Consider the following 18,221-nt stretch of genomic DNA (forward strand, 5'->3'; position numbering starts at 1 on the left):
CAGTTTCAGTTTTGGTGGAAACCACCAATGACCTCCAGAAACACTGCGGCCACAAACACTCCCCCAAGCCTGGATGAAAGGGCTGCTTCCTCCCATCCTGGACCACACTAGGTATCAGCAGCTTCCATCTCGGACTTGAATCTTAATTACATGCACAATTTTAATTTAAACAGAAGAAGATGGGAGATTATATTTGGGTCTAGAAGAAGGGAAAAAAACCAGATTTTAAAAAAATTATATCTTCCACATTTTTAGAAATCATTAACAAAAAAAACCTTCTAGAAAACTTCACATAAGTATCTCAAAAGGCTCGTTCTGCTGTGGCATTTACCCAGGGAGCCCAAGAGCATTGTTGGGGACTGTATCTTGAGAAAACTGTCAGAATATGAGAAACTGCCCCAAACTGCACCAAACCACATCTGAGCTGCCCAAACCGATCTCTGTGCCGTATCTGGGGCCTGGTGCTCAGGAGGGGAGAGCTCGGGGAGTTCAGCAAAAGGCCAAGTCGTGACTTTCTGCGTACAGGGGAGGTCTTCAGCCCCCGCCCCAGGGCCCGGGAGATGCTTTTGGGGCCCTGTCACAAAAAAGCCAGCTACTCCCATGGCCCCAACATCAAGTCAGAAAACGTGTCCCCCGCAAACTGATGAAGAGGACTAGAGGTTGCACAGGATTTGGAACTCTGCAGAAGACACGGTTCAAATCCCAGGTCCACTCTGATCTCACTAGGGGGCAGGAGACAAGGCTCTTACTTTGCCTTAGTTTTCTATCTGTAAACTGGGGATCATAAGAACCCTGAATCCATATGTTTGGACCGTCACGAGAATTAAACGGTCAGGAGAGTGTTGGGGTTAAGAACTCAGGATGTGCAGGTCAGAAGGCCTGACTCAGGATCTCTAGCTCTGATAGTAAAGCTGAGATCTCTCGGAAACCTCAGAGCCTGCTTTCCTTACCCGTAGATGAACATAACGACCCCATCAATCTGAGAGATTTGGAGATGATTTAGAAAGATAATATACGTAAAGTGCTGAACACAGAGTAGGGCTGTGCTGTCACATTTTTGAAATGACACTATAAATACGTATATATACGAATGATACTTCTTTGAACCTACAAAATGGACATGATTGTTTTTATTACAGAAACCTGCTTAAAAGAGCTGAAATTCACTTTTGAAGTTAATTTGAAGACATGAAGATATAGAGAGAGAAGAAACGGGTTTCCCCTAAACATTCTAAATTCTATTATCATGAAAAAGTAATTGTTGGCTGGCTGGGGAGGAGGGGAGGTGAAAGCTACTTTGCACAGATGTAAATGAAACCCTAGACTGAGGGCTCACCAGCATCATAAGAAGGGTCCAGTGGAGGTCCCTGCCCTCCCTGCCCCGCCGCGGGTGTGAGTGGAGTGATGGCCCCTTACCAGGTACACCGGGCTGCGGCCGTTATCCATCGCAGGGATGCCAGTGAGGACCTCAGCTAACACCTGCAGAGAACATGCAGTTAGCACGGCTCAGACACGCATGCACAAGGTCAGGCAGGGAACTCTGGCCAAGAGAGAAGCTGCTTCTCAGTAACAGAGGCTGAACTCCAGGCCCGGCTCTGCCATTTGCCAGCACAGACACTTGCCTGAAATCTGGAACACAGGAATATCACTAAACACCCGCTCCAATTAAACACGCCACCCCACTGCTGGTCGAATTAACTGATGGCAGGCAGGGAGGATGGAAGCCAAATGTGCATGTATTACTGTCAGTTACCAGCCAGGCCTGGGTTCAAATTCCGACTCTGTTCATTACATGCACAGGTGATCTTTGGGCAAGTCACTAAAACCTGCGCCTGTATCTTTATCTGGCAAATGGTGATCTGGTGGTGTTGAATGTACGAGAGTGCCCCACCCTTAGTGTCAAACCTCTCTCCCACAACCTCTCTGGAAGCAAGTCAGAACAGGGTCACATTTACCGCCAAGAGATCCTCCACCCCAAGAGGAAGGGCCTGCAGGGTCAGTAACAGACTGGCAGAGGCCAGTAGGGGGCAGCGGAGGGCACCCCACAGCAAGAAGATGGCAGCCAATTGAAAGGGGACTCCCAATGGGCGGTTGCCAGGAAGGGAGGGAAGAATGAGGGGAAATGAATAAACAAACATTTCCTCTGCCCCTTCCACATGGCAGGCTCTGTGGTGGGCCTTTAACAGAGGTCATGTAGTGCTCACCAAAAAACACTGAGAAACATAGTGTTTCCCACAACAGGAACTGAGGTTCAAAACCTGCTGTCAGTCAGTGGCAGGGCTGAGAAAAAGAGAGAAGGGAGCCAGTGGGCACTCAGCGAATGAATGAACGAGTGAATAAATGAGAAAGTCAACTGTCACATCAAGAGCTGAGTTAAAAAGTCAAGAGTAAATAGTAATGAGGAGTGAGGGTGTGAAGACAGAAATAGTAACAATAACCACAATAATACATAAAGTATCTTATTAGTCTCCATGTATGTAGCATTACCTCCATTTTAGGGAGGACAAAACTGAGGCCCAGAGTTACAGGTGATGCACCCGAGGTCACAGAGCTGAAAGTAACTGAGCCAGGACTCAGACCCATGCTCTTAAGCTCTACACTACGGTGCCTGGCAGCCTCAGGGCTCAGTCCCACTGGTTCTTAAAGGAGCAAAGCCTGGGCTAGCCCTGCTGAGCTTCACTGAGCCACTCACAGTGGGGCTGATGGCAGGGCAAGGAAACCGGAGGAGCCGATGGGCTGGGAGACGGGGGCAGCAGAATCCGGCATGTGGAGGTTGGGCTGAGGGCAGAAGATAGCCCAGGGCGAGGGCACCACTGGGAGAGGTAGACAGACAGGAGACTGTGGTCAAAGAGGAAGTGCAGAGTTTGAGGCTGGAGTGGAAGAGAGAGGGCAAGGTCCAAGATGCAGTTGTTTGGTCTTGGCAGAAGTCAACCACAGACTGTCACTTTTCCCAGCCAGCATTTCCCAGGCTGGGTTCCATGGGACACTGATGCTGAAGGATACTGAGAAAACAAGGTTCCACAGTCAAATTAACTTGAGAAATGCTGCATACCCTTTGCCAGGCTATGGTGAATTCACAATTACCAGATTAAAGGCTCATTACCATATTAAAGGCTCTGATTAATTTTGTGGTAAAGAAATCTGCTTGACTTTGCTTAACCGAGCATTTCCCAAACCTGTTTGGTCACAAACCCTTTAAACACATCAAACCTATAGAGATCTCAAGGAATCGGCGTTCTATAGAAATATACTCTGCAGACCGCTACTCTCAGACCATGAGCTCCTGGGGGAGGGACTGTGTTTCAGTCACATTTATATCCCAAGTACCTGGTACAGAGTAATAACAGACAGGGATGGCAGTGTAGTGGGGACGGAGGTTGGACGGGTAGATGGATGCAGAATGGATGGGAGGTGGTTGGACGGATGGATGGATGGATGTTGGATGGATGTTGGATGAATGGCTGGACAGACGGATGGAGAGATGGACAAAACAGCTGGATGAACAAACAAGGACAAACAATCGGATGGATCATTAGAGGCCAGCTGGGTGGGAATCAGGGAGCTCAGGAGATGATATCTGTAGCCTACTGGAATCCGGACTCTCATGAGTGGCTTTACTTCAAGGGTTGGCAAAGTTTTTCTGTAACAGGCTAGATAGTAAATATTTTAGGCTTTCTGGGCCACAAACCAAGTCTCTGTCACATAGTCTTCTTTATCTTTTTCTTCTTCTTCAATCTTTTATAAATGTAAAAACTATTCTGAGTTATAGGCCATAAAAGATAGGCCACAGTTTGCCAGCCCCTACTACATTTGACGGAACACATCTGAGCCTCTATTATATCTGTGCTTGAAAAGGAGCCGCAAGAAGGACAAATGAGTGCTGGCCCGAGTCTAAGAGAAAAGGAAGCTCTTACTATCCCACAGCTGAAGACGTCCACTCGCTTCGTCAGCTGCCCCACCCTGATGAAATCGTCTGGCAGATACGCAGCGGAGGCCTGGAAAAGGTGGGTCTTCATCACAGTGTACCTTGACCTTTTGTTGACAGGACACAGGTGAGCCATTGGATGTGCCAGCTTGGGGGTGAAGTTTTCGTCTAGCAAAACATTGGAGCTGTGGAAAAGAAAGCAGAGAGAACCTTCTCGTTTCGAGCTGGATGGGAAGAGGTTGCCATAGAGACCCCTTTCGGAAACAACTTAGCAGTGAGCAATGTTGGCTCCTGCAAGAGGGGGGTCACTGAAGATCCTCACCATGGGGTTTCTGAGCCAGTCCTGATAGGGAAAGAGACAGTATTGGGAGCCCAATCCCACCAGGAAATGGGGATGAAGCTAAGATTAGTCCTGCTGCCCCAGGAATGGCAGGTGGTATGGCAAACAGGTGCGGCCATCCTCATCCCCACAGACGTCAACCCTGATCCCCCTTGGCTTGCCAAGCCCACAGGCGCTGTCGGCTCAGTCCCTCCCAAAGCTGTGCGGACCCCCGAGCTCTGGCCCAGCTTGCTCAAGTCTAAATGCCAGCATCCTTTGTTACTGAACCTGCCAGATTGTGGGGAAGAAGAAGGGTAATTAAAATCTTCTTGGACTCAGTCCTCTAAACCGTGGGAGTGAACACTCTCAGAAAGTACTCTGAAGGGGAAAAAAAATGAAGAAAACTAAGCTACATTTGCAAAAATATTCAAACTAACCTTAAGTATTTTTAAAAAGTAGACACCAATTCCAATATCTACTCTAAGGAGTGGTTAAGTAAATTATGGGCAAATCCCTTCAACGGAAGACTAAGAAGTCACTGAAAATGATGACATGCAGTGTGGGGACATATTTACCATGTTTAACTGGAGGGGAAGAGACTGTGAATTGGTTACCAGGTAACCATGCCGCCTTGGGACTAAGACTTCTGTGTGGGCAGCAGTTGACAAGAGAAACAGAGAACTGGAGGCCAGCTGACAGTCAGAGCGGGCAGGAGGGTCAGGATGACCTCCCACCTTTCCATTTCCTTTCTTACTATTATGTGCAATCAAATAATAATGAGGGGAGAGAAAAGAGGAAAGGGCTTCTGCTTGCTAAGTGGACAGAGAGGGAGAACTTTGGGGAAGCGTGAGTTCTGTGGTTTCGAGGTCAGTTTTGCCAGATTTTCTGGTATCTTCCGGACTCTGTGCCTTGAGTCCCCAGACGGAGATCTCTTGCTCTCGGGAGCATGTGCTGAGATGCTGGGGTGCACGCCTGGCCTACAGGGAGCCTCCCACACACGAGCTGCTCTCACCAACACATACACAGCAGGGGCAGGCCCTGAGGAGACCCGAGCAAGGAGCTCAAAATCCCAGGGTCACAGGAGAGGTCCAGATCAGCTGCTGTGTGAGAAGGGAAATCCATCAGGGGTGTGTAGTGCTTGCTGGGAAAACCCCAGCTCAGAAGGACGAGCTTGGTAACAGGCAGGCAGCTCAGGCTGACAGCTAGCAGAGACACAACCCAGAAATACTGATTTTTGAGGGTATAACAAAGATAGGAAGAAGAAACCCAAGGGAGGTGAGGCAGGGAGAGAAAGGCAAAGAGAAGAGAGGCAGAGGGAGAGGAAGGGGACCCAGGAACGTGTGCTGCCTCTTCTCTGCAGCCTGGGCCCTCGGCAGGGTGCAGCGCCCTCTCTCACCTCTTGATGTTGCTGTGGATGATATCCAGGCCGTGCAGATGCTCCACGGCACGAAGCAGCCCCGAGCAGATGCTGACGCGCTGGAGCCAGAGGAGGGGGTCTGAGCCACCCTGAGAGAAAGAAAAGGAGGCAGAGGAAAAGTCCCACCTGTGCCTTTTTAAAGTCCCAGTGGCAGGGTCTTGAGCTCCTGTCTCTCCTCCAGCCCTTCCTGTCCTCTGCAACAGCTAGGTACCAGTTTTGACATCAGACAGATCTAGGTGTAAATCCCAGCTCAGACACGCACTAGCTGTGTGACTGGAAAAGACACTCAATGTCTCTGAGCCTTGGTTTCTTCAGACATAAAATGGAAATGTTAATCCCTATGGTTTAGGGTTGTCATAAGAATTCAAAGGAGTGTATGGTCTGCTCCTAGCATAGTGCCTGCCACACAGTGGGTGCTCAATAAGCAGCAGCTATTTTGTTTCTTGTGGGACTTTTTTGGTGAGGAAGATTGGCTCTGAGCTAACATCTGTTGCCAATCTTCCTCTTTTTGCTGAGGAAGACGGTCTCTGAGCTAACATCCGTGCGAGTCGTCTTCTGTTTTGTACATGGGACAATGAGTGGTGTGTAGGTCTGCACCTGGGATCTGAACCTGTGAGCCTCGGGCCACTGAAGTGGAGCTTGTGAACTTAACCACTATGCCACCAGGCCAGGCCCCAGCAGCAGCTATTTTTATCACAACTATTACAGCGGCAGCTCTGAAATTCTTCTCTAGGAGGGGCTGGTCGGGAGAGGAGCTAGGGAGCTTGTGTTGGCACAACAAGCAAATGGGCCTTAGGCCAATTTTAAGCATATTTGGGGAGACTTCACAAGGGCTGATGGGGCTTGTAGGGTGGACTAAGGCCCCCCACCCTCCCCAGGGGCTGCCACTGTTGTTCTAAGACTGAATCTCCAGGCTAAATTGCCACGTATTTTTCAAGTCCTGTCTTAGATCCCACATCCTCTAAGAACTGGCCTTTGCTAATAGATTTCTTCACAAAAATTCAGGAATCTGGAACCAGATGAACCCAGTTTAAACCCTGGCCCTGATCCTTATCAACTGTGTTCCTTTGGGAAAGACGCTGCAGCTCTCTGTGCCAGAGACTCGTCTTTTGGAAAATGGAGAAAACCTCTTGGGCTGTGGCAAGGCCTGAAGGAGAAGTGTGTGAAGCCCTCATCACAGCATCTCACACACAGCGAGGCTCAGCAGAGCCGGTGACCAGCACTACACCATGAACAGCGGCTTTGTCTGGGCCCTGCCAAGGGAGGCAATAATTGTGTTGTGCAATAACTTTTTCCCCTCTGTTTGAGGATTTTATGGAAAGGAGGTTGGTTTGTTTGAAAAATTGTAATTTTAATAGGTATTACACTCATGTGGTATAACATGTGAGAGGTGCAAAAGGGTGTGTATAAAAGGTCCCCTCCTGTCCTGAGCCCAGCTACCTGCTCTCCTCCCCAGAGGTGGCCCAGGTACCAGTTTCCTGTATCTTTCCAGAGATATTCCATGAATATACAAGCAAACAGGTATCCATTAGAATAGCATTTTTTTAATAAAAACTTGTCTCTACTTTTTCATAATCTCTCTCTCAATTCTTTTCCTTGTCCTATTGCATTGGCTAGCACCTCCAGAAGAACGTTGAATAAAATTAGCACTATGGGATACCACTGTCTTGTTCTTGACTTAAATGAAATGCCTCTTGTCAAATAATTTTTTCATAGGTTTTTTTTTAAGATTGGCACCTGAGCTAACATCTGTTGCCAATCTTCTTCTTTTTTTTTTTTTTTGTTTTCTTTCTTCTTCTCCCCAAAGCCCCCAGTACATAATTGTATATTCTAGTTGTAGGTCCTGGCTGTGCTATGTGGGACGCCACCTCAGCATGGCCTGATGAGCGGTGCCATGACCGCATCCAGGATCCCAATCGGTAAAACCCAGGGCTGCCGAAATGGAGCACGGGAACTTAACCACTCAGCTGCCAGGCTGGCCCCCCATAGGTTTTTACCTGAAGATGTTTAGCCAGATCGTAACTATCCTGGCCTGACTTCTCTCCTTAAGAGCCTCTCTGGATGGCTCCTCTCCCTCTGGGCTCCTATAAATCCTTCACCCTTGATTCTCTAACTGGGTGCTGCCTGGCCCTGTTCTCTGACCGTGACCCAGCCCCTTACCTGGTGCTGGAGTCTGTCCTGTAGAGAACCATTTGCCATGTAGGGGTGGACCAAGCTGTGAAACTGTCCTCCGGTGCAGAAGCCCAGCAGAGGTAAGACGTTGGGGTGGCAGCATCTGAAAACAGGCACCGGCGCAGGGGTGAGGAGTCAGACAGAAAGAATGATCAAAGACTGCTCCACTTCCTCACCTCTCAGCCCTCTCCCGCCCTCGCCACCCCACAGAGGGCCCAGCACCAGGGCAGAAGGATGAAAACTGCCTGCCTTCGAGGAGCCTCAAGTCAAGGGGCTCCAAGGTATCCCGCCTCACTACTCTGCAGCAAATGACACCTTAACCACCCCATCTTCCGGAAACTGAGGCTCAGAGGTTACGGAACTTGCCCAAGGTCACGAGCAGCAAGCAGTGAAGCCAGGATCAGCCTGCAGGTCTGTCTGACTCCCAGGACTGGAGTGCTTCCCCAAAATCCTCTTCCGCTGGGTTATAAGTCATTGTTCCCTCCTCCTTCCTCTCCGGCCACTCTTTCTTGGCCTTTTTCACCAAGATCCTCCTCCTCTGTCTTCCTTTGAAACCTGAGTCTCCTTGGCTGGGCTCACCACCTTGTTTTACAAGCTGCTCCTCGAGGTATCTCCCTCCTCTAGGAGGAACACTCCCAAATCCGTCACCTCCAGCCCATCCTGAGCTCCAGGCCTGAATGCTGAATTGCCTCCAGATGCTCCAGGTGAACAGCCTGGACACAAGCCCCAGACCTGCCTCTCCACCCACAGCTATTGTCTCAGCAAAGTGCACCAGCCTCCATCCGGCTTCCTAGAAACCTCCTCACCTCCCTCATCTAATTAGTCACCGTTCACCGTTACAAACAGCTTCAAACGCCCCCTTGGTCCCCCTCCTCTGCCTCGGCTCAGACCCTGAGGGACTCTCCCCAGGACTATGTAGTGGCCTCCTGCCTGATCCCTCTGCCCTCCCCCACTGTCCCCAGGCCGTCCTACTTCACATGTTCACATTCATTAGAGGTATTTACCCTTCACTTTCCCCCTGGTGTACTCCTGGCCCACCCGCCAGCCCACACTCCCTAGAGCTGGGAACGGCCTTGACAACCCAGCAACACACATTTGCCAAATCAGTGAATGAAAGAATGACTGACTGCGGACTCTGGGAAGGCACTACGCCAAGGTGGAAGGGGATGAGACTTCCAGTTTCCACTAAAGTGTGTGTATATGTGTGTGTGCGTGTGAGTGCATTCATACACGTGTATGAACAGAGAAATGATTAAAGAAAACAGATCAAAATATTAATACAGTTCATTACATTTCATTCATTTTCTAGTTCATTACAGGTGCTATGGAAAAATAGGTGATCTCTACTTTCTTACACGTAACTGTCTTTATTTCTTAAAATACTCCACAATTATGCATTACTTGGCTGCACAGTGGCAGAGGAAACTCAGACAGTGACTTGCCAAGGCTGAATGACAGCTGGTGTCCAGCCCAGGACAGGCACCCAATACGCGTTGCTTGAACTCATCAGTCAACGACGGCAGAGCCAGGACAAGTGCCCAGGTCTCCAGAGAGTCCTTCCCTTTCTCTTTCTCAGTCCCCACCCAGCTCTGTGACAGGGCTCACTTCACTTCTCCAGCCTCAGTTTCCTCATCTGTAAAATGAGCAGGTCTGAGGATGACTTTTGAAGGTCCTTACCGCTCAAGATCGGAGGACAGCAAAATTTCTCTGGAAAGAGCTAGACAGTAAATATTTCAGACTTTGCAGGCCACACGTCTCTGTTGCAATTACTCAACGTGCACTATTGCACAAAAGCAGCCACAGACGACACAGAAATAAATGAGCGTGGCCGTGTTCCAATAAAACTTGATTCTGGACACTCAAGTCAGAATTTCATATACTTTTCACGTGTCACGAAATATTCTTCTTTTTATTTTTTCAACCCTTTAAGAATGTAAAAACCTTGGGGCCGGCCCGGTGGCGCAGCAGTTAAGTGCACACATTCTGCTTCAGCGGCCTAGGGTTCACAGATTCAGATCCCAGGTGCATACCTGGCACTGCTTGGCAAGCCATGCTGTGGTAGGCGTCCCACATATAAAGGAGAGGAAGATAGCATGGATGTTAGCTCAGGGCCAGTCTTCCTCAGCAAAAAGAGGAGGATTGGCAGCAGTTATCTCATGGCTAATCTTCCTCAAAAAAAAAAAAAGAATGTAAAAACCGTTTTTAGCTCTCAGGTGGGGCCAGAGTTAGCCCGCGGGTCCTTTGCCGAGGCCTGCTCTAGAGCGCTCTGATTTTAAGAAGGATTCTCCCTGAGGGTTGGAACCAGTGAGTCTCTGCCCATCTCAAAAGCTGGCATAGAAGCAGATGACTCCCTCCCTGGAAGGAAGCAGTCGGGCCAAGTGAGCCCACATTCTTTTCTAATTCTAACCTATGGATATAGTTGCTACATAGGGAAAGCATGGACTATGGAGCCACATCAACCTAGGTTCAAATTCCAGCTCTGCCACTTACTAGCTATGTGATCTTGGACAAGACACTTAACCTCTCTGTGCTTCAATCTGCCCATGTGTAAAATAATGTGATAATAGTACCTACGTTACAGAATTCTTGTGAGGATTAAATGAGTTTATACACATAGAGTGCTTAAAACACGCCTGCCACATAGGAAGCACGACATAAGGGTGAGCTGTCATCATTATTAAACAAAGTATTTTCCCAGGGGCAGGCTTACCTGTGACAGATTTGGACCTCTGCCTGGAAAAACTTTTTGATTGATCCTAGACCTGAGCAGGCCATCTGTGGGAAAAGACATAGAAACATGAAAATCCCGCCCCATGCCTGCAGCCTCCACGCGGAACTGGAAGGCAAGATGTGCTTGCCTCTCTGAGCTTCTTGAAGACGAATGGCTCGCCGTGCCGGTGCCCTCTGTAGACATCAGCAAAGGTCCCCTCGCTGATTTTGTGGTTTTGGTTGAAGTTATCTGTTGCTTGGACCACGTCCGCCTCACTCCAGAAAAGGCTGTCTCCAGCCAGGCTCAAAAGTGTTTCTTCCTCGGGAATGGAGGCGCTAAAATCCTAGGAATTCAGGGAGAAGAGACGGAGATTAATATGGAATTAATACAGAAAATATTATTTTCCCTCCCACCTCGGAGTATCTCAGAACATCAGAGCTGGGGGGTAAGGAGGGTCATCTTATCCAGTGAGGAGGAATGGCGAAAAGGACATGAACAAGGCCAGCTCAAACCCCAGCTCCACCTCTAGCTTGCTCTGTGAACTTGGACAAGTTACTTAACCTCTCTGAGACCTCATTTCTTCATCAGCAAAAGTGAAGCTAACAATAGTACTCCGGAGGGTAATTGTGCAGATTAACTAAAATGTGAGTATTCCTGGCACACGGTTGATGTTTCCTTCTTTTCAGTTTACAAAGGGGAGCACCGAGGGGGTTGAAGAGCTGAGGGGAGGTCACACGGCTGGTCGACAGCCAAGCTGGCACCCCTGGTCCTAGCCGTGGTGTACACGCTGGGAAGCGGGATACAGGTTCACGTAACCAAACACGATGCTGTCATCAGAGCTGCGGAGGCTGCTTGCAAGCACAAGCCTATAAAAAGAGCTCTGCTCCGATCACTTGCCTTCAAACAGCTGTACATAAACCAAAGTCCTTTTAAACTAATGTGTTCTTATAAACTGTCTTAGAAAAGTAGGGGGGAAGTCATCCATAACCCCATCATCCACTTAACTCCCACTCAAGTTTGGGGCGTCCCGTGACAATTAGATATACACGGGTCTATTCAACAAACTGGAATCAGGCACATGCACAGTTTTGAATTCTGGTGTTTTCACTTAACATTAACCCATGGTCACTCTTCTAAGTTACTAAATCGTCTTTGAAAATGATTAATTTTCAAAGAAAACTAAAAGCCTGCTTGAGCGGCAGTCTCTGTTCTGGGGGAGCTCCACTTCGCAGACCCCGCCGGAGCGGGCTTCCTCGCCAGGCAGCTGCCCACGACGACACCCTTAGGGGCCCACAAAAACATTTCAATCTCTTTTAAAATCAGAAGAACAAAAATAAACTTTTAGAGGCGAAGAAAATGTTTTAATTTTTAATCCATCTCTATGTTAACGCAATCGTAAGATAGAATTTAAAATTTTTTTTTAACAAAGGAAAGGGCTCATGAAGACAGAAGTGCCGAAGACCCACAAAAGCCATGTGTGGGCCTGCACCCAAGTCATTGAAAATTCAGGATAACTCAGACATACTTTGGGTTGAAGAAAGGTTGGAGGGGAGGCGGATTGTAAGCAAGGCACTACTGCAACTGATATATTTGGGGGGGGGAGGAAGATACCAACGATCAGTTCTCATTTAAACACAAATAATGGAAAAACACATTAAAAACGTGGGTTCAATCCAGACAGAAAATCAACAAGGAAATTATAGAATTAAATGAAAAATTAGACCAGATGGACTTAATAGATATATATAGAACACTTCATCCAAAAACAGCAGGTTACACATTCTTCTCAAGTGCACATGGAACATTCTCAAGGATTGACCATATTTTGGGAACCAAAGCAAACATCAATAAATACAAGAGAGTTGAAATAATATCAAGCATCTTTTCTGATCATAATGCTATTAAACTAGAAATCAACTACAAGAAAAAAGCAGAGAAAGGTGCAAAAATGTGGAGACTAAACAACACGCTTGTCAACAAACAATGGATCATTGAAGAAATTAAAGAAGAAATCAAATTTTATCTGGAGACAAATGAAAATGAGAACACGACATACCAAATCATTTGGGATGCAGCAAAAGCAGTCCTAAGAGGGAAATTCATCACAATACAGGCTCACCTCACTAAACAAGAAAAAGCTCACATAAGCAACCTCAAACGACACCTAACAGAACTAGAAAAAGAAGAACAAACAAAGCCCAGAGTCAGTAGAAGGAGGGAAATAATAAAAATAAGAGCAGAAATAAACGATATTGAAACAAAAAAGACAATAGAAAGGATCAATGAAACAAAGAGTTGGTTCTTCGAAAGAATTAACAAAATTGACAAACCCCTAGCCAGACTCACCAAGAAAAGAAGAGAGAAATCGCAAATTAATAAAATTAGGAACGACAGAGGAGAAATCACAACAGATACCAATGAAATACAAGAGATCATAAGAGAATACTATGAAAAACTATATGCCAACAAATTGAACAACCTGGAAGAAATAGACAAATTCCTAGACTCCTACAATCTCCCCAAACTGAATCAGGAAGAAATGGAGAATCTGAATAGGCCAACCACAAGTAAGGAAATAGAAACAGTAATCAAAAACCTCCCCAAAAATAAGAGTCCAGGACCAGACGGCTTCTCTGGAGAATTCTACCAAACATTCAAAGAAGACTTAATACCTATTCTTCTCAAACTGTTCCAGAAAATTGAGAAAGATGGAGTACTCCCTAACACATTCTATGAAGCCAACATCACTCTGATCCCCAAACCTGACAAGGACAACACAAAGAAGGAGAACTACAGGCCGATATCACTGATGAACATAGATGCAAAAATCCTCAACAAATTTTTGGCAAACCGAATACAGCAATACATCAAAAAGATTATACACCATGATCAAGTGGGATTTATACCAGGGACACGGGGATGGTTCAACATCCGCAAGTCAATCAACGTGATACACTACATCAACAAAATGAAAAACAAAAACCACATGATCATCTCAATAGATGCAGAGAAAGCATTCGACAAGATCCAACACCCATTTATGATAAAAACCCTCAATAAAATGGGTATAGAAGGAAAGTACCTCAACATAATAAAGGCCATATATGACAGACCCACAGCCAACATCATACTCAATGGACAAAAACTGAAAGCCATCCCTCTGAGGACAGGAACAAGACAAGGGTGCCCACTTTCACCACTCCTATTCAACATAGTACTGGAGGTGCTGGCCAGAGCAATTCAGCAGGAAAAAGAAATAAAAGGAATCCAAATAGGTAACGAAGAAGTAAAACTCTCGCTGTTTGCAGACGACATGATCTTATATATAGAAAACCCCAAAGAATCCATAGAAAAACTATTAGAAATAATCAACAACTACAGCAAAGTAGCAGGGTATAAAATTAACGTGCATAAATCAGTAGCATTTCTATACACTAACAATGAACTAACAGAAAAAGAACTCAAGAACTCAATCCCATTCACAATCGCAACGAAAAGAATAAAATACCTTGGGATAAACTTAACCAAGGAAGTGAAGGATCTATACAATGAAAACTACAAGACTTTCTTGAAAGAAATTGACGATGACATAAAGAGATGGAAAGACATTCCATGCACATGGATTGGAAGAATAAACATAGTTAAAATGTCCATACTACCTAAAGCAATATACAGATTCAATGCTATCCCAATCAGAATCCCAAGAACATTCTTCACAGAAATTGAACAAACAATCCTAAAATTCATATGGGGCAACAAAAGACCGCGAATTGCTAAAGCAATCCTGAGCAAGAAAAACAAAGCCAGCGGAATCACAAACCCCGATTTCAAAACATACTACAAAGCTACAGTGATCAAAACAGCATAGTACTGGTACAAAAACAGGTCCACAGATCAATGGAACAGAATTGAAAGCCCAGAGATAAAACCACACATCTATGGACAGCTAATCTTCGACAAAGGAGCAGAGGGCCTACATTGGAGAAAAGAAAGTCTCTTCAACAAATGGTGCTGGGAAAACTGGACAGCCACATGCAAAAGATTGAAAATTGACCATTCTTTTTCACCACACACCAAAATAAACTCAAAATGGATCAAAGACCTAAAGATTAGGCCTGAGACAATAAGTCTTTTGGAAGAGAATATAGGCAGTACACTCTTTGACATCAGTTTCAAAAGAATCTTTTCGGACACTATAACTCCTCAGTTGAGGGAAACAATAGAAAGAATAAACAAATGGGACTTCATCAGACTAAAGAGCTTCTTCAAGGCAAGGGAAAACAGGATTGAAACAAAAAAACAGCTCACTAATTGGGAAAAAATATTTACAAGCCACTTATCCGACAAAGGGTTAATCTCCATAATATACAAAGAACTTACACTGCTTAACAACAAAAAAACAAACAACCCGATCAAAAAATGGGCAGAGGACATGAACAGACATTTCTCAAAAGAAGATATGAATATGGCCAATAGACACATGAAAAGATGTTCACCATCGCTAATCATCAGGGAAATGCAAATCAAAACTACACTAAGATATCACCTTACACCCGTTAGATTGGCAAAAACATCCAAAACCAAGAGCGACAAATGTTGGAGAGGTTGTGGAGAAAAAGGAACCCTCATACACTGTTGGTGGGAATGCAAACTGGTATAGCCACTATGGAAAACAGTATGGAGATTTCTCAAAAAGTTAAAAATAGAAATACCCTATGACCCAGCCATCCCATTACTGGGCATCTACCCTAAGAACCTGAAATCAGAAATCTCAAGAGTCCATTGCACCCCTATGTTCATCGCAGCATTATTTACAATAGCCAAGACGTGGAACCAGCCTACATGCCCAGAAACTGATGATTGGATAAAGAAGATGTGGTATATATACACAATGGAATACTACTCAGCCATAAAAAAAGACAAAATTGGCCCATTCACAACAATGTGGATGGACCTCGAGGGTATTATGTTAAGCGAAATAAGCCAGTCAGAGAAAGACGAACTCTATATGACTCCACTCATAGGTGGAAGTTAGTATATTGATAAGGAGATCAGATCGGTGGTTACTAGACTAAAGGGGGGGTGGGGGGAGGGCACAGAGGGGGAAGTGGTGTACCCACACATGACTAACAAAAATGTACAACTGAAATCTCACAAGGTTGTAATCTATCATAACATTAATAAAAAAAAAAAAAAAAAAGTGGGTTCACTCAAGCCCCACCCCTCCCCACCCCGCTGTACTGACCCCCGACTCTGACAGGTACAGTCTTAGAAGCTCAGAGCAATCCAAAGGGCCTCCTCTCTCCCCTCGCCCTGACCCCCGACCCCTCCACTGGCCTCAGGCTGCATTTTCGAGGGAGAGCAGCAAGCTGGGGGATGGCGCGATTTACCTTTGAATCAGATGAAGCTGGAGGCTCGGTGTTTAAGGCAGAAGAGGCATCTTCAGGAGGAAGCGGGAGGCTGGCTCTGGCCAGAGGGGGCCCTGGAAAGGAGAGAGTGTGGGTCAGGCTGCTGCTCACTGGAGAAGGAGGGGGGTGGTTCTCTCTCCGGCCCCCAGACCGAGCCTGTCTCTCATTCACTCCACAAACACTCACTGTCAATAATGACAGCGGCCACTCCGCGGCCCTTCCAGACGCCATCCTACACACTCCTCGTCCGTCACCTCACTGAAGCCTTATGACAGCCCTACGGGTTGGTCCTGCAAATAACCCCCATTTGCTCGGTGGAGAAATGGAGTCACTGCAGGTGGCCACTTGCCCAGGGCCACACAGAGAGTAAGCGGCAGAGCCAGCCTTCAAACGAAAATTCGTGTGACGTCTAACCCCACACCATCCCACCTCCTGTGCGAGGAGCAGAGGACTCAGAGGCGAATTAGCTACGGCGCCTGCCTTCCAGAAACCTCCACCGCAGCGGGAACAGCAACAACCAACCTCCAAGGTGGGAGGCAGGAGAGGCTGGCCAAGCAGGTAGGGAGACCAAGGAGGTTCACAGAGGAAGGAGCATTTGACCTGGGCCAAGTGTGTGTGAGGTAGGAGGGCACCGTGGCGGTGGCACCGGCCCCTGAGGAGGTGTGGCACTGGGAAAGCCCAGGCGTGCAGTAAATATTCCATGCACGCTTACTGAGCAAACGCTGACATCACTCCAGGCACTGTTCTAAATGCTTCAGTGTCAACTCATTTAACCCTCACCATAACCTAGGAGACGGGGACCATTATCACCTACTCCTTACAGACGGTGAAACTGAGGCACAGAGCAGTTAAGTAACCTTTCCAAGGGCACACAGTCAGTGGCTCCAGTGTGTGCTCTTAATCCCTCAGTGAATGAAGATCCACAAGAGAGAAGGCTTTAAGAGGAGTCAAGGGGTGAGGGAAAAGTCAGGTCAAAGGGGGTGACATTTCCTCAGCAGGCACGACAGGAAGATTAATCTGAAGACCAGTGTGGCAGTCCGGGGTCTGCCTGATCAGGGCGGGGGCTGCTGGGGGTGGGACGGGCTGTTGTGGCTGCCACATGTGGAAGCAGGCCTTGGCCAGAAACCGGAAGCTGCAGATGTCACCATTGGGAAAGACTCAAGTGGCTCCACGGCAGGAATGGCGTGTGAGTAACTGGGGGCCGGCCCTTCCGAGGGAACCTGGCTTTGACCCCAGGGTTGCTAGTCACATCCACCTGCTTCAGGTATTTCTGGTTCACGACATCCAGAAAGGAGTGATTAATCTGGAACCTTGGCCATAAAAGAATTAATTGGGAAGATAGAAAATAGCAGCATGCTGAAACCAGAGTCAGCCTTGCTAAGCTGCTCCCCAGGCAGCCGAGAAAATGGAAGGCCCCACGCTGGGCCTGAGCCCCTCACCCCACAGGGCTGGCCGGGGGCCTCTGCTGCTTCCAGGGGCTTCGGGTTTTGGTTTTGTTTTTTTTTTACATTTTCCAGGGTTGGCTATATTTGAAAGAACTACACTGAGGAGGTCCCGTGTGTGCACACCCACACCGCATCAGGGAACCCCAGAATGGCTACTAAAAGTAAACACACCTCCCCAAAATACACACACAGGTGTGCACACACATTGGCACACACCCTCAGCCCATCCGTGCGCAGTAACTGTAAACCGAGCGTCGGGGGTAAGGGCTACAGCTCAGACTGGGAGTAAACCTTGGGCAAAAAAGGGAAAAAATAAAACTAGAATATAAAATAAACAAACGCGCCACAGAACAGCTGCTGGCAGCATAATGGACTCGGAGCCCCGCCCTCACACGATCCCATCCCCTAGCTGACCCGACCCGTGCTGCCCGCTGGCTGTTGCCTTGTGACTGAGGGCAGAGGGGAGACTGAGGGGACACTGAGGACTCTGATGATGACTCTGGGCCCGCCGAGGACGCCCTGGGAGCCTGCCTTAGACTGCAGGCAGGCAGGACACTCCCACCCAACCCTACCCCCTCTCCTTCCCCCAGTCCTGCCAGCTCCCCCCCTTTTCTCTCAGGCATCTGTCCTGTGAAAACCCTTGCACGCTTCTCAGGTGACCTGGACTAATACCCGCCTATGCTGGCCGCTGGCTGGCACAGGGTCCTGGCCTGGCAGAAAGGTTCCCGCCACAGCTGCTCCCCTGGCAGAGGCCTCGGCCTGAGCCCTGCTTTCTCTGGCCTCAGCTCCATAGCCTTGGCCAGCACCCCACAAACCATAGTCACG

General features: G+C 47.5%; 1 protein-coding gene across 2 annotated transcripts in view; it reads right to left on the reverse strand.

Annotated features, from left to right (window-relative positions):
• Window positions 1-18,221, reverse strand: part of IRAK2 (interleukin 1 receptor associated kinase 2) — a 63,858-nt gene that overhangs the window by 11,448 nt on the left and 34,189 nt on the right. For both annotated transcript variants that reach the window (XM_046663811.1, XM_046663802.1), the window contains exons 4-10: window positions 15,934-16,025; window positions 10,692-10,886; window positions 10,544-10,608; window positions 7,822-7,936; window positions 5,641-5,750; window positions 3,915-4,110; window positions 1,417-1,479 (exon numbers count right to left, since the gene is read on the reverse strand). In XM_046663811.1, coding sequence (XP_046519767.1) covers window positions 1,417-1,479; window positions 3,915-4,110; window positions 5,641-5,750; window positions 7,822-7,936; window positions 10,544-10,608; window positions 10,692-10,886; window positions 15,934-16,025 — 836 coding nt within the window. The remainder of the gene's footprint in view (window positions 1-1,416; window positions 1,480-3,914; window positions 4,111-5,640; window positions 5,751-7,821; window positions 7,937-10,543; window positions 10,609-10,691; window positions 10,887-15,933; window positions 16,026-18,221) is intronic.

Source organism: Equus quagga, chromosome 1, assembly GCF_021613505.1.
Source record: "Equus quagga isolate Etosha38 chromosome 1, UCLA_HA_Equagga_1.0, whole genome shotgun sequence".
Taxonomy (NCBI): Eukaryota; Metazoa; Chordata; class Mammalia; order Perissodactyla; family Equidae; genus Equus; species Equus quagga.